This window comes from Salarias fasciatus, chromosome 4 (genome assembly GCF_902148845.1).
Source record: "Salarias fasciatus chromosome 4, fSalaFa1.1, whole genome shotgun sequence".
In the NCBI taxonomy this organism is placed as follows: Eukaryota; Metazoa; Chordata; class Actinopteri; order Blenniiformes; family Blenniidae; genus Salarias; species Salarias fasciatus.
Window position 1 is genome coordinate 7,001,788 of NC_043748.1, and position 16,443 is coordinate 7,018,230.

Consider the following 16,443-nt stretch of genomic DNA (forward strand, 5'->3'; position numbering starts at 1 on the left):
TGTGTTGTTTTGTGTGTCATATTTTCTTGTTTGTCCATTTATTTTTGAAGGAAGTTGTACTTTTTGGAGCCGGGGATAAATATACAACGCGCGAGAAGGGGAAAAAAAAAAGTATCTGGATTTATTTGGGATAGTACAACAGCCATGAGTGAGGAATGAATGAAAACAGCAATGATGTTACTACCGGTGCATCGAACAACCCGCCTCACCTTCTCCAAAGGCATCTGCCATTTTTAGCCAATAGGCTCGGGGAACATCTCTTTGGCAAATTTGAGAGACTTTCATCCTGGACTGCGTCGTGTTTTTTTTTTTTTTAAATGCTTGTAGAAAAATACTAGCAGTGTCTTCTCGTCTTGCAGAACTTAAAAGGCAAGGTGAGAGGAAACGGAATTGGCACTTGGAGCTACAGAAGGATCGAGAGGGGGAGGGAGCCGTCGATACAGCAGTAGTAATCCAAATTCAAGTCAAGCTACCAGCTACGTGTTGATATAAGATTCATACATTATGTCAAATATGTCCTACTCTGAAGGTGGTTTTCATACATCTTGAACCCGGTCATTCAGCACGAATGTCTTAGATACATTGCTAATCTGACGATGGACAAAATACATACATGTAGAAAAAGATGCATAAAGATGAGGACTGACATTCAACATTGATGATTGGCATGTTGACACTGACAACCACTGGCGTGTGTTGAAACTTTCACTCTTGCTGATGGAACGGAGATTAAAGAAAACGTGCCACAGAAAAGAGCAGATCTCTCTCTGCACACAGAGGGTCTCACATGTTGAGCTTTTTCATTCCAGGAGGAAGAGATGAGGAGCAACAGAGGCTTTAACAAAGTGCTTCGGATTTGGTAACCATAGACATGTACTGCAAGCTAACCAGAGTAAGTCGTGGTGGTTATTAGGTAGTGGAAAAACCCTGATTTCCCATAATATGCTTCCACTAACAGCACATTGAATTCCAGAGTCCCACAATAAACCCAACTTGGACAAATGGCCAAATTAAATTTAGACACTTTCACCTTCACCACCTGTGACGACTGCTAAAGAATCTTTGTTTTTTTTTTATTAGTCATTTTGGAAATCCACTGCAGTTTCATACCTAACAGACAACTTACGCTATGTTTTCTGTCCCCAGCAATCAGAGCTGTAACAGTCGCAAGTTACCAGAAAATGCCAGTTCAATAAAAAGCAGATGGATGAAGGCAGCCAATGAGAGGAGCAGCCATGAAGCCTGTCGTTTCACATTTTTGCTTGGTTTTTTTTTGTGTTTTTTTTTAAAATTTTATTATATTTAAAATAAAAAAAAGGAATCCTGCAAGGTCACCAAAGAAATCGAGACTGCATTGAGCAAATATGTTTTTGGTGTATGTATACTGCACGTTGAAAAATAAGCTCCCTACTTCTGCAAACAGTATGATCTGATATAGTCTCCACTTTCGTAGGTTGTAACAATCAAGGTGCCATCCCTGCAACTATTGCTCCTTCTGTGTGGGGGGGGGGAAAAAAGAAAAGAAAAAACAAGACAAGTGTGCAAATCATTCAGGGTATTTCACTACAATATGAGGCACTGTCTCATAAAGGGTCACCAGGATCAGATGCCCATAACGTTGATAAAAAATAAAACTCTGTAAAACATCTAGATATAATAATGCTGCTTTTCTGTGTTGTAAAGGACCAGGGATCCACGTCTCCTGGTCACAGCCGGAGGACGCTCATTCTCCTGGGTTATCTTCCCTGTTCCCTGTCGGACACAAGAGAAAACAAATTCATCTACTCTTGCGATACTTTTTTTATAGCAGTGTAAAAGTTGTCGTGCAGATTTTGAATATTGTGTTCACCAACCTGTTGCTGAGCCCACGTGGGAGTCGGAAACGTGTGTGATCGAGAATCTTGAGACCATAAACCGATTAAGTGCTACAGTAGTGGGTTTGGGAGACTCGGGGCTGTTGGGCTCAGCGGGTGGAGATGCCGGCTCGGGGATGATGTCTGGTGAGCATGTCTTATTCTCAAAAGTAAGGTCATCTTCCCATTCATAAGTCCCACCTGAGTGTAGACAGATAGTTGTTATCACTTCTGTTGTGACCACGCTAAGGTAAATGAGGTCTGGTCGCGGTCTGCAGCTGTGTCCTCACCTTCCTCCAGGTCGTTTCTCTCTGTTTCCTCAGAAGCAGAGCTCGTTTCACAGGGCTGAGCTTGGAGTTCAGGGTCGCGTTGCTGCTGGTGATCAGATGCTTTGTCTTCTAAAGATTCTTGTTCGTTGGGTTCTGCTTCTGTGGAGAAGGCATAATCTGCCAGCTCCCCTGTGGGACTCTCCTGGAAATCATAAACCAAATTACACCATATTCATCCTTGACACTGGCCGTCTCGGTACTGAGAACTGTGACAACGTACCTGATCAAACAGGAACACTGTAACATCGTCGAAAAAGGACACGGCTTTCTTCTTCCTCTCCAACTCGTCACAAAAGGACTGGGTGAGCAGGGTCGGCATCTTCAGAAGGCTACGGAGGTGTCTGGCCCGGCTGCAGTCACTCACCACGACTGGCACTGTGGTGAAGTCCTCCTCGCTCTCCTCGCTGTCTTCGTCTTGGATGTTGTAGGTCCTCAGCTCTTCATCAGACTCGCTGTCATCGGAGTCGTCTTCATCCTCGGCCTCCTCCAGCGGAGCTCTGACGTCTTCTCCACAAAGCTCCAACAAAGACGAGGAAGTGGACAGATCGAGGGGACCGTTGGATTCCTCACATAAACTGTCTTGTGAGTCACATTCCTCCGCATCTATATCCTCAAAATCTTCTTCGTTTATCCGTGCGCTCTCTGTTCTCTCCTCTGACTCTTCTTTAACGATACTGAATTCGGGCAGCTCCTCCTCCTCTGTGGATCCGTCACAGTTTTCATTTTCTCTGGGTGGCTCATCTCTGTAATCACTTATTGTGGATTCAGAATGCAAAGACTGAACAGAGGAGCAGTCGTCTTCTTTCCTGCTCCCCTCCTCATGGTTGGCTGAGGCCTCCTGCACGGTGGAGGACGGATCAGACCCGATGGAGGAGCTGAGCTCTGAGGGCGGCTCGTCGCCCGAGTGCTCCGTCTCCAACCCGAGGTCATCGTCTGCCGGGGCAGACTCTTTGGTCAGACACCCACCCATCTGTGGAGGAAACGGTGACAGCATGGACAGCCCAGGCATCACAAAAGAGCTGGGTGAACTGCCAGCGGCCTCGGAGATGTTGACCAAAACACAGCTTTCATTGTGTCTCCGATTTGTGAAAGGTTCCTCGTTGTTTGAATGCCTTTTTGCAGAATCATACTCTCCGATGGACCTCGGCTTCTCAGTAGGGTAGTAACGGCTGGCTGGACCCACAAAGAACTTACTGTTTTCCTCTTGAGGACTTCTGTCATTTTCAGCATCATAGTCAGAAAAATAGGCCGAGTCTCTGTATGGATTTTTGTCAGTCAGACCCTTCAGCTGGTACTCCGAGCTGCTCGTGGAAGTGCACACAGCTTGCCCTAAACCCACTTGAAGCACAAGTTCAGAGTCTCCTCCAAGCCTCGGGCTTCTCTCTCCACCAAGGGGATCCCCAAGCTCTTTGAAGAGGAATTCTGGTGATTCATTGTTCTCTGTGTCATAACCGCTATCCAGAGATTTGGGGAGGATTGGCGTGTTGAAGGGATCAGGACTGAAGGCCTGGTCACAGGAACTTGACATTGATGACGATAGGTTAATGCCATCTATGGGGTCGTTATTTTCCACTGGATTCTTCTGGGGGCTGAGTTCTTCCTCCTCTACCTCGGCGTAGTCGAGGTTGAAGTCGGCGAAGATGCCTGATGTGATATCTGTCATGTCGTCTTCATCATCCTCACTGTAGTCGCCAAGCTCAACCAGGCAAGTGCTGGAGCTTCGAACCCCTACCCCAGTCTCCATCGCTTTGCTGCTCTGCGAGGGTTCTGCATATTTTAGCTTATTGGTGCTCAAATCAAAAGGGAAACCTGCTGAAACTCTGTCCCAGTTGTTACCTCTCAGTTTATCTGACAAGGCTCCTACTTGGTCAGTCGGGGGCTCTTTGAGACCTTTTACATAGCCTGATTCAGGTGTCACCTCAGAATACAGTCTCTCTGCATTCAGGAATGGTTGCATTACAAGTTTTTCACTCTCTTTACCTTTGGTATTTCTTGCTGAGCCACCAGTGACAGGATCTGTGCTTTGCTCATCACCAACAGCCATGTCCTCTGAAACTTGAGTAGCAGCTTCTCCGCTTTCTTTGTGGCACAGGTGAATGTATGAGCCTAATTCAGAGGTGGGATTGCACATGGCATTACAACCCGAGTCTTCCCCTTCCTTGGAGTTGCTACCAGGCCTGAAACTGTGGAAGGTTTTGGTGGTGGCCTTGGTGAGAGACCACGCTTCAGTCGTGTTGGACTGAGCAGCATACTGAATGTCTAGATAGCCGTCCTGTCCACTGCCTGTATGCCTGCCGTCAAAACTCAGGCTATTGTTGTTTGCCGAGCGGTTTGAGATCCAGTTGGTGGCCTCGCCCTCAGAGAACTCCTCCGTCTCGCCATCTCCAGTTTGCCTCTGACCCAGCAGCAGGCCTTCGTCTGTGCCTACATCGATGGCAATCTGATTAAGAACAGGAAGAGTCTTTTTGAAGGGACCTACAACAGTGTGACAGCTTTCATTAACCGTGCTGCGACCTGTGCTTGCTTCAAGGTATGGGTCGCAGAACCCTAAGCTGGGGCTGCTGACTGCTTGTGACAAACTGCGAGGATTTTCCAGCCACGCCTCAGGATGGAGGTTTGATACGGTTTCTGGCGACGTTTCGAGTTCAGACAGATGGGCTTGGTGGCATGTCTTGAGTGCGATCGACTGCCCACAGTAGATCGAGTCTTTGTGATTGGATGAGGGGCAACTGGGGGTGTGGATTAGCTTTACAGGACTGGTGCTGGCTGCATCTCTTTTCAGTGTCTCCATGGTTAGCTGGATAGTGGGACTTGAGTCAGAGTCATAGGCAGGGGATTTGGTATGGTTAGCAGTCGACCAATAAGCACTGGGTTGCGACACGCCAGTTCGACTCTCAGAGGACAACCTGCTGTTGCTGGCTTCCAGTCCGGGACTGTAGTCCACAATACTGTCATCCAAGTTAATGTTACACTCTACTGGTTCCTCTATGCGAATGTAGTACTCACTGCTGACCGATGGGCTGTGTGCACTCAACACCGGGACCACGCCCGGGTGTTCGGGTTCGTAATAGGACGGGGACATGCTGGAGGTCAGGCTGTCAGTCTTGCAGCCTCCTGAGCTGCTTCCTTTGCTCGAGTAGTAATAATCCTGGTAATATGGGTTTCCCTGACCAAGCGGCCCGCTGGTGGAGGAGGCGCAGTAAGGCTGTTCGGCTCGAGCCTGCTCCCACTTGTACTCAAAGTTGAGACCGTGGCTGGTCTCTGTGACCGTCAGCAGGTCGTCTCCGGTGTCGGAGTGGAAGCTGTCAGAGAAGTGCTCCAGGAGAGGGAAGGAGGAGGAGGCAGAGGAGGCCAGCTCCGCTGCCTGGGATTGGTCTGAAACGGGGACATCAGCAGAGGCAGATGTGGGGGTGAGGACGATGGCCGTGGATGTGGCTGTGTGGGAAGTGCTGCCCAGCAAATTGGGTCTCAAGGTGTTCCAGCGCTGCTCGAAGTCTTCCTCAGCTTCGCTGGAGCCTTTAGCGCATAAGTACGTGACCAGAAGGTGGACTTCCTCGCTGCTGGGTCTCAGCTCTGGCTGCAACCAGCAGAACTGCATCACTTCATACCTGCACAGAAAGAAGAGGGGAGAAGATATACCTGAATAACTCTCTCTTTATGACCAAAGAGAATGGTCCACTACCTTAAGAACATGTTTTATTAATGAGCGAAGAGATTGATAGGCAGGGGTTTAAAAATTAATTGTACTGAACCACAAGCCAGCATACAGAGAACTCAGTCAGCACTTTGAAGAAAGACCTAGCATTTATGTAATACAGCACGTAGTACGATATACAATACTGATAAAGGTACTGATGAGGTGCTTTTTTCACTTTTCTACACACACATTCTCCTTGGTGTACATGGGTTTTATTGAACATGTTTAATTTACCAAAAATCCATCTATTGGGAAGAAAAAAAGAAAACATTTGGCGAGCCTTTCCCAGCGAAGATGAATGAGGTGATTCAGCTGTAGCGGACTACAAGGGGATCATAAAGAATAGGAGCAGTATTGATCATCTGCCCTCTCTAGCAACAAATTACTTTTTTTCTCCAGGGTGATGCTGCACCAGCAGAGGCCAAAAAAGGTTTAAAAAAAAGAAAAAACATTACACACAGAATAGTTACAAATCCATCATTAAAAATTCAAAGATGTTTACGCATCAGGATGCATTTAGGTGCACAATGTATTTTGTGTGTGAGCAAGTGGGCTTGTCTCACCAGCGGTCAGCCAGCGGGAACTGGAGCTGCGGTTTGGGGAGCTTGAGCTGCTGTTCCTTCACAGCATACGTCAACACCTGTCTGTCCGAGTAGTGTCTGTACGGCTGGTTTCCCAGCTCAAACAGCTCCCACATAGTCACTCCTAACGACCTGGAACAGATCAGAACACAGGATAACGCTGCTTCATACAGAAGATAGCAGATTCTTACATCTATCTTTGCACAAAACAAAGTAAAACCAGTTGTTTAATATTTGTAAAGTAGGGGTTTCTTGATAAAAACAACACCATTTCTGGTGACTCTTGTTTTGACTGTCTCACCATATGTTGCTGCTTTTGGTTTGGTCGACCACCAGCAGGTTTCCGTGGACCTCGTCTATCAGTTCAGGTGCGATCCAGCGCAGCGGCACCCATATCTGGTCTTGTGTAATATAATAATCATCCTGCAGTCACAAAAAAAAACCAAAAAACTTTTTTGAGAACTCCTAAGGTTAACACTCCTGAAAAGCAATGTCTTGATATCATTATTGGAGGACTGACCTTGTAGCGGCTGTGAGAAAGCCCATAGTCTCCGATCTTAACCGTCATGTCTGAGGTTAGCATACAGTTTCTCAAGGCCAGGTCACTTTTGGGAAAAATGACAACAAAGAGATAAAGCTTTTAGAACAGTTGCACTACTGTGCCCGCTCATGCATTGATCTTCTACTGTATATTCAAATGAATTTTATTCAACATTATACTGTTATTGTTGTGGCAATTTAATGTAATGTTTCTTCATATAAGGGCAGTTTAATGCTTCATCTTCATCTTAAGATGCATTGCAATGTGGATTGTTTCCTCTGACCATGTAAAGGCAAGTGCTGCTATGAGAGTTTAATTTCTCTTTCTGCACAAACAATGACCCTTTATGCCGGGCAATGACTGGTGGCGAGACCGAGCGAGAAGGGCTCGCCCCCCGCAACAAAATCACTGATGCTGGAGTTTGCAACAACTACTCAGGCAGCACCAGGATGTTGTTGCAGGGAGAGGCCAGCAGAGGGCACACAGACCTTTCTGGATCCTTCCTCCTTTGTGCATCAAACATTCAGCCAGGCTGGTGAAGGTGGGGAGAGCAGGACGGATGTAACGTACTTGTGGATGAAATTGTACTTGTGGAGGTGCAGGAGGCCTGAGGCGATGTCGCACGCCATCCTCTGCAGGATCAGAGGGTCGGGAGTCTCAGAGTCAGCCAGCCGACAAGTACGAAAGTAACTTTTCAAATCACCCTGGGAGACAACAGGGAAAGAAACGATCATATATGCTGCTTTAATCATGAGAACAAGTTTAAAAGTATTTCAGTTTATAGAAAAAAATAAACATTCTGCCTTACCAAAGGGCAAAACTCCATGACCAGCAGATACGGAGTGACTTCTGAACACTGTGCCAAGCACTGCAGGAGGGCAGGGTGCTGGAGAGTCCTGCAAGAGCAGCAGCATCCAAGCAGGTATGAATACATGCAAAAGACAGCGGAGAGAAGGGCTGATATGTCCTCCTGTGTCACAGTGTAGCACTGACTGAATGCAACCTGGACATTTCTTACCGGTATGGCTGGACCTCCTCGAGGAACTGCATCTGATCCTGGACACTGGCGCTTGCCTTCAGCTCTTTCACCACCACCTGGGTGGTGCTGAGGCCCGCGTTGACCTCGCCCAGCAGAACCTGAGATACAGAGGCCGAAAAGGCTGAAATTTACTGCAAATACCATTAATATGCAGTCTGCATGCAGACGTATAGAAATAGGAGTCCAGTAAACATTACATAAGAATGAGCTGAACAGTAAATTGTAAAGAATCTGCTGTAACTGTGAAAAACCAACTCTTTCCAACACCCTGACACAAGCGCCACAGATCGGCCTCGCAGGAGTGAGATCATCCTTCCATTACGCTCAGATTCCTCATGGAGTAAAAAGCATTCCAGAGAACAGCTCATACACTCATGACAGATGCCCTTTAAGCCAGTTGGTAATGAGTGCACAGCTGGTGGACCCCCCAAAAAACTGCCTGTGTTTTCAAAAGAAAAAAATGACCATGTTTTTACCTTGCCAAACCAGCCATGTCCAATCTCCTTTAGATACAGCAGGCTATGGCGGCCAAGGTCCGAAGATTTCAGCAGCTGAACTGGAAGAGACCGAACACAGGAGAACACTCTTACACCGGATTTCTGTGTTTCTGAATGAATGTCAAAGAGAAAAATAGACCTTTTTAATGAAGTTTGCAAAGTAACCAAAAGAGGAAATAAAGGAAGGTTAAACAGTGCTTGTTTCGAACACAACAAAAGCAAGCCCATGTGAGTCAATAAATACTTTCGTAGACTCTTGAGACAATATTACATAAAGGCAATTAGGTCCAAACTTTCTTCCCTGTTGAAAGACATCCCACTTTGCCAACAAGGCAAAAACAATACTGCCACCACACAAAAACATCACGATGGAAACTCATCAGGATGAAATACCTCCTTGGATCTTCATGATTAATCAACTGAGATTTTGATGTTGATGACGATGGAGAGGATGATGATGCTGATGATGCTGATGGGGCAGCGGAGCGGCCAGCCACTCTGAGCACCGTGACAGGGACTGACTCAGAGATCCCGGCAGCGGCGAGGCGCTCGCTCAGAGTGTGAGAACCGAGGACCCGTGGCTCCAGCCCCGGGCGCCTCAGCCTCATTGTGTGTCTGTGGGAAAGAGCCCACGGTCGCAGTGTGTGTGTGAGAGAGCCTCGGCAGGATTTAACCCTCCGAGCCCTCGCACAGCTGAACAAGCTCCCCATGCCGCCTCTCCCCTTCTCCAACGAGCTCATCCTCCAACTGGGACATACACAAACACACATACTGTCCCTGTCTGGATCCCTCCAGCTGTCCACCGAGCGCCGCCGTCCTCGGTTCCTACACAAACTTCAACCTACAGAGCGCAGAGAAGTCGGAGTCGTCGAGCCGATGGATCCGCGCAGGAGTCCCGGGACCGTTCTGCTGTGGGACGCTGAGACTCTCCGGTCATGTATCACGCCTGGAGCGACCGTCACACATGTTGGTAGTGTGGCGTCTGACGCGCCGGCTCCAAGACACCCAGTAGTGACATAAGGTCCGCATAATGCCCCCCTGTCACCCAGGACAGCAGCATTCCTCAGCCAAACATGACACAAACACTGCTCTGTCCGATGCAAAAAAGACCTCTGTCATACACACTCACTCACTATCTCAGCCCCCCTCCCCCCTGCTCTTAGGTCCTGGTGCATGCCACCACCCTTCCCCTGTCTCTCCTCATCCCGTCACAGACCCTTCACTGTATTCTGCCCATAATGCCAGTCCTCCACGGGTGCGTTCCATGGACGTTTGGGCCCGGCCTTATGCTCCCCCACTGCACAGCCGGCCGAGAACGGGGCCATTGTCTGCCTCGCTCACTCGCACGCTCACGCAGAGTCTCCTGGTACACAGCGCACCAAACACACACACTCAGAAACACGCAAAAGAAGACACACAACAAGTCCATTCTCCACTGGAACGCTGGACAGACCCACACTTTTCCACCCTGAGCTTCAGCCTCCGAGCCAGAAGCAGAGAGGGAGAAATTAAGAAGTGGTATTATACCAAATGTGGAATGTGTGAGCGTGAGTGTGCATTCCTGTCCTACTAAAGGCATTCCCAGGGAGCATGGTAGGGTGCAGGATCGGTGGGACCGTGGAATGAAGCACACACACTCACTGATGCTTCAGCGCTCTGTGGTGGGTTTAAATGCTTTAAATGACCTCCTGCATAAAAGATTAGAGCCACAAGTGGATAAACAGGACAGTCAGATCAATGGCAGACATTGTGCTGTGTGTTCATAGTGAGGTATAATCGATGCTTGGTTCATATAGAAAACACCATTCATGGTATGTGCATAAAGTATACAATTGTTTTTTTTTTGTTTTTTTCTTCCTGCAGTTGTAGTTACACAGCTCTTTTATTTGTTGGGTGCAGTTCAGTGAGGGGGTGGATCATTCGTGACGTGCATGGCGTTCACATGCATGCAAGGATTTTTCAGTGACTACGTCTGGCTATAAAACAGCAGATTCACTTAACCTTTATCTGACTGATGTCAAAGCAATAAAATACAGACCTCTCTTATGGCGTTCATCTTTTTCATAGCATGCAAACAATGGAATAACAGTGTTTGTTCAGCAGACGCGTCTGTGAAATGCATTCCAGCACTACAGCGATTCCAGACGCAGCACATGTTTAACTCTCTTTAGAGGGAGAAGAACGAGTCACAGAGCATTTTCCTTCTGGTTCAGTGAAGAGAAGATCCTTTCCTTCGTCCACAATCGCTCTGCTCACCATTCATCCATTCCTCGCCCTGCAACACCTGGACCAATCATGCAGCGGTAGCTAAGGGGGACGGAGGCGAGGGTAGCGATTGGCCGAGAGCCTGAGGCTGCTGCATCCAATCGTGGCCGGCGCTCACATCCTGGGATGCTGAGCGGCAACCGGGCTCCCTTCTGGCTGAGCGCGGCGCAGACAGCCAGTGAGTCATGCAGGGTGAGGCTCTGAACGCTCAGGATGTGGCTTACCGAGATCAACACATAGATAAGCAACATCTGGATTTTGTGGGGAATAAATCAACAATTGAAGTAGGGCTATTTAGAAATACCTCACACAATGCACAGGTGTGTCTTTTTTTTTTTTGTTGAGAAGTAGAAACAAACAAACAAGACAAACAGTGAGAGTGTTGCTGAGACGTCTGTGTGTTTTCTTACTGGATCTGCCGGGCTGTTTGGAGACGGGCAGGGAGACCTCGGTGAGGGGAAGGATATAAACCTCGGGGCCATTCTGGGAGGACGGCGAGGCCAGGGCGGAGAGATCCGCCTGGTACTCCTCTCCCTCGGTGTTTTCGAACTCCTGGTGCAAAAAAGAAAACGCGCCGCGATTAGTCATCCGCTCACAGCCGTCCCTCCGCCGAGATCGTGGGAGACAATGGTTGGACTGTGAAGGCGACCGAGCGCTTCCACCTACCCAGATACATAAGTCATGTAGATTGTGGGGTGCATTGTGTGGGTCACTGCGAAGACACTGCGGGGGATCACGCTAATGCGCAGCATTCAAACCGTCTCCACAATGCCTCTCTGTCAGCCTCATTCAAACACTCTCTTAAACAGGTCTTCACATATATAACTATTTATTCACTCTCTAAATGTTTTTCATTACACCACTGTGGACGTCTTCTGTTTACTGCGTGTGTTTATTCCTTATTGTACATAATAACATTTTTAATTCATTCTGCATTTTTATATTTTCCGTTTAAATCCTTCATTTAGCCCAGAAGTGGAGATCTGTTTTCCAGAGTTACATTCTCTATTGTGAACTGTAAAAGAAACAACTGGAAATAACATTTACAATCTAAAGGTTAAGTGTCTGCAGAGCGTTAGGAGGAAGAGTGGGAGCAATAATGAGCTGAGCTGAAGAAAACTCAGGTCCCTTAACCGCAGAGTCACCCCCTCCTGCACAACACCACTGCTGCTGAGAGAGGGGGGGGCAAGATAGTGACCCTCTCTCTCTTTCTGCTCTCCATACTCAATATCCCACACCCTCCGCTCCATCCTGTCTGCTTTATCCCTGCTTCATCCGCTTTAAGTCCCAATCTACTGCAGTGTCCTTGCTCCCTGCCCATTGTGGTCTGCCTCTCCACGCTGCTTCCAACCTCCCCACAGTGTACATAAAAGAAGCTTATCTCAGTCCAAAAAGGTAAGACGTGTGAATTACACCAGCTTCTTTCGCAGTAAAGTCGGATGAAAGCTGATTTTCGGAATTAGAAAACTCTTGCATTGTCATTTAGATTGTCTTTTATTCTTTTCTACTTCTGAATTGGCTTCATCTATACACTCACCAGTAGGCATTATTTCTGTTTATAGTAGAGTATTGAAAAAACATAACTAGTGAATATATAGTGAAATAGCCAAACACATTTAACAGAACACTGTTATTAGATAAGATACAATAATAGCTTCTTTAGCTCATGTGAGACCTTTAAAAACACATTTTTTTCAACATGTTCCGACCGTGAGGCTGTTCTGTGATTCCTTATAAAGCTTACGCTGAACTTGGATGGCAGGCCGTTCATTTATATCGTGTGTGTTGGCGAAACACCTGAAATATGCAGGAGCGGGGGGGTCTCCCGGGACCAGAAAACCGCGCTCCAGTCCAAAGTCTTTCTTGATGCTTCCCCAACTGAGTTTCACCACATGTAGCAACATCCTTCAATAATTCAAATCAATCTTGTTGGCCAGCTCAGAGGCTGCGTAGAGCTCTTTTTTTTTTTTACAAACACAGAACCAGAATCCACTTGTCCATCCATTCCAGAGCTAACGAACTGTTACCCATAACAAGCCTGCACCTGCTTTCAGCCCCAGCAGAGGAAAAAGAAAGTCAAACTGTAAAAAAATGAAGAACGCACGATGGCAAGATAATGAGCTGCAGGTAGGAAATAACAATAATAAGGACTATATAAATGGCTCAGTATGTGTGTGTGTGTGTGTGTGTGTTGGTGTGTCATTAAACAGTAGCCTGTGTACATAGGAATGTGTGTTTCTCCTTCAGGAGAGCCATCTGCCACTCTCCTCCGAGTGGAGTGTGAAAGCGAGCACCTGGCTGTGAGTCAGCGCCGCGCGGCTCCCCAGAGTGCCCTCAGTTTAGAAAGCACTTAATGCCCGGCCCCGCGCTACACGCTCCGGCAGGAACGCCGGCGTCGGAGACGAATAATGAAGCTTTTTTGGACGGTGCAGCGGCGCGATCCGAGAGTCCCGCACGACTGCACACTTCACAAATGAGCTGCTGAGCGACGAGCGGCTGCCAAAGACGGGGATAAATAGTGGAACCGTCTCAGCGTTTTGTGAAGTTTGCAGCTGATGTAAAAAGGACAAGATAGAGATTTGAGAACTTTATAGCCTTCAGATTGGAATATATTAACCGCTGTAATACATAAACTATGAGGACAGCAGTGGGTTGTTTCTTAGCACATCCTCATATACAGCATGTGGAATTTCACATCAGGCATCTGACTCGACAGACCCGGTCACATAAATGCACAAAGTAAAACCCCAGCAGTTGTTTAAGGCATTTTCCTCTGCTAGGACACTTTTATCCAAGCAGCATTTCCCTCCCATCGCAGGCCCTTCTCATTGATTTTCATTACAAAGATGAAAAATCCTCTCAGCTCCCCAAGTCTCTGCTGGAATATCTAATTTTTTGCAGCTCCCCAACCAACTCTCTAATCAATAGACTGGTAAAATGAGCTTTCCATTTATCTTGTGGCCAAGATGATTTGCATAACGTGCTGCTTTTCAGCCGGGCATGTAATTTATGCGTCCCAGGCCAGAAAGGTTAGTTAGTGAAGCTCCAAGCACGTCTTCAGGAAGCAAAGATCTTCTCAACTGGCTGAACTGAAAATCATGGGACGCTACCCTGAAGACATTAGAAACAAACTACCTGAGCGCATGAATTTAATTCAAATGCAAAACACACAAATATGACTACATGAGTGATCTTTGATCCGGGTTTTTGTATTGATGAAGTCTAACGCAGCTCCTTCTGTTAGGATCTTGCTTATTAGACCATAAGCTGTGATGGAGGTCTTCATCAAAAACACAGAGCTTCTCTCCCTTTAGTACTGAATACTGAAATGTGCACATTAGTATTTTGAAAAATGAAGTAATAAATCAAACATCCAGAAGTCAAAAAGGAATTAATTTCAAACTAGCAAGGAGCTACAAAATCGCTGACTTCCAGTTAACTGGTGATTCTAAGTTGCCTGTAAATGTGAATATCAGTGTGACCTTTCCAGGGTGTAACCTGTTTCCTGTTGTCAGCTAGAATCCTCACCCAGCACCCCCTTAAAGGGCAGGCAGAAGACGGATGGATGGACACAACACCATTAATCCTCTGAAGTCTGGTTCGGTTAATTTTTTCTCAGTTTGTCTTAGTGTGCTTTTGACCTTTGTTCAATAAATATCACATGAACATGAAACCCAGATCCTCTTTCCTTCCTGTAACCTGCGCCCTGTGCTGATCCAGGTCCAGCCGGGAGCTCACCTTGAAGCCGATGTCTCCCTTCTTGCAGCAGAGGCAGGCCAGCATGAGGAAGACGAAGGTGAAAAGGCCGGAGAAGGAGACGGCGACGACGGCCAGGGACGAGGGCCAGGACAGCTCGCTCAGCGGGGCCCCATCTGCAACATCAGAAGCCGCACAGTGACGCGGGGATGAGCTTCAGAGCCCGGCGGAGATCAGATGGCAAACCGATGGGCCGCGCAGGAAATTAAAAGCAAAATGAAGATAAAGGGGGAATTGTGAACGCGCAGATGATTTGTGACTGTTTTGTTGACAGCCTGATAAAAGGAGCAGGACTCATTAGCATTATTTTCAGTTTTGTATTTCTGCAGACTGATTACGCAGCAGAGCGCTGTGGAATAATTACAGCAGTTACCATGCAGTCACAGTCATGAGAGCAAAAAAGTTTGAAATCACCCACCTACACATACAATTAATGACTAATAATTAAAAAAAAAAACGCTGGCGGAGTAGGTGTAGTGGCTCATTTCTCTGCGTAAACAGCTGAAGAACGAATACGCTTGTTGTGAATCCATAATACTCATAAGCTTTTAATTCGGTGCAGCTCTGTAAATTCATCCCAGAAGCGGTGCTCGCAATTCAAATAACAACCAAACTTTTATTAAGTTGCAGCAGTTTTTTTTTACAGTCCGATGCACCCGGAGCCTTTAAGCTGAACACACAATGAGACATTAAAAAGAAAGGAAAAAAAAAAAACTTGAAACCAAATAAATGTGTTTCCTGAAGGTCTGTAACTAATAGCTACACAGAGACTGCACATATGTCTGTTGGACGTCTCATTTGTGCTATTTATTCACAATTTGTCATTTCTGTCAGCTCGCATATGTGCAGCACACACACACACACACACACACATACACACACACACACACACACACACACACACACACACACACACACACACACACACACAGACACACACACACACACGTCGGTTCATCTTTCGGCCTCAAGCAGCTTGGAACAGAGCGGAGAGCCTCATGTCAGAATCTGGAGCACCTTCAAATAATCCCATTTATAGTTTTAAAGCTCTTGTCAGCACTGGTAAAAAAAGTAAAGGACATAAATAGAGAAAGAGAGGGTTTGAGAAAAGCTTGAGATACGTAAACACAATAATATACATTTGATAAACAGCAGTCATAATTTGTTAAGATAACTGTGAAACATGTTCTTTCCTCCATAAACTGTAAAAATTCTTTTTGAGGGCTCATCGACGTTCACATTCTGACCAAACTTTAATGCCCAACAAACACACGAGGGACTAAACCTCAATCAGTTAAACATCGGGCACAAGATGAAGATGGAGACGATTTTATGACCATGGACGTGGCGCCTGAATCAGCAGTTGGAGGGAAACAGAAGAAGACGCCCTTCAGTAATCTGAATAAACTGAACAGTTTATCTGAACTTCAGTTGTATTTAATGATTGAAGAAGAAACATGAAACATTAATTTCTCCATTAATCTGCACTGTGTTGATGCTTCAGGTATATTAACTTGTAACTTCATATTGTTTCATCCGTGTATGAAGTTTTAAAGACTGCCCTGAAAGTCTGATGGTTTCTATTTTCACAGAATTCCCAAGTACACTCGTCGACAAAGTTGTTGGTACCCTTTGTTTAATGAAAGAAAAATTCACAGCGGTCAGAGAAATAACTTGAATCTGAGGAAAGTAATAATGAAATAAATTCTATGAAATGTAACTAATGAAAGTCAGACATTGCGTTTCAATCCATGCTTCAAGAGAATTATTAAAAAAAATAAACTCAAGAAACAGGCCTGGACAAAAAAGACTGAAAATGATGTGACCAATGGGACATGTCACACCAAGGTGTGTCCACTAATTAGCATCACAGGTGTCTACAATC

The 16,443-nt window shown here is 46.4% G+C and overlaps 1 protein-coding gene across 2 annotated transcripts in view; it reads right to left on the bottom strand.

The window, feature by feature from the left end:
- Positions 1-301: 301 nt before the first annotated feature.
- Positions 302-16,443, bottom strand: part of aatka (apoptosis-associated tyrosine kinase a) — a 26,436-nt gene continuing 10,294 nt past the window's right edge. Inside the window, exons 3-15 of one of the 2 annotated variants that reach the window (XM_030090432.1) lie at positions 14,541-14,674; positions 11,213-11,354; positions 8,517-8,596; positions 8,020-8,138; positions 7,810-7,897; positions 7,572-7,705; positions 6,981-7,065; positions 6,762-6,883; positions 6,443-6,592; positions 2,403-5,790; positions 2,144-2,324; positions 1,854-2,054; positions 302-1,752 (exon numbers count right to left, since the gene is read on the bottom strand). In XM_030090432.1, coding sequence (XP_029946292.1) covers positions 1,724-1,752; positions 1,854-2,054; positions 2,144-2,324; positions 2,403-5,790; positions 6,443-6,592; positions 6,762-6,883; positions 6,981-7,065; positions 7,572-7,705; positions 7,810-7,897; positions 8,020-8,138; positions 8,517-8,596; positions 11,213-11,354; positions 14,541-14,674 — 4,853 coding nt within the window. In that variant the 3' untranslated portion in view covers positions 302-1,723. Of the gene's footprint in view, positions 1,753-1,853; positions 2,055-2,143; positions 2,325-2,402; positions 5,791-6,442; positions 6,593-6,761; positions 6,884-6,980; positions 7,066-7,571; positions 7,706-7,809; positions 7,898-8,019; positions 8,139-8,516; positions 8,597-8,930; positions 9,343-11,212; positions 11,355-14,540; positions 14,675-16,443 lie in introns of those variants that run through there. The other variant, XM_030090433.1, reaches the window with a different exon arrangement.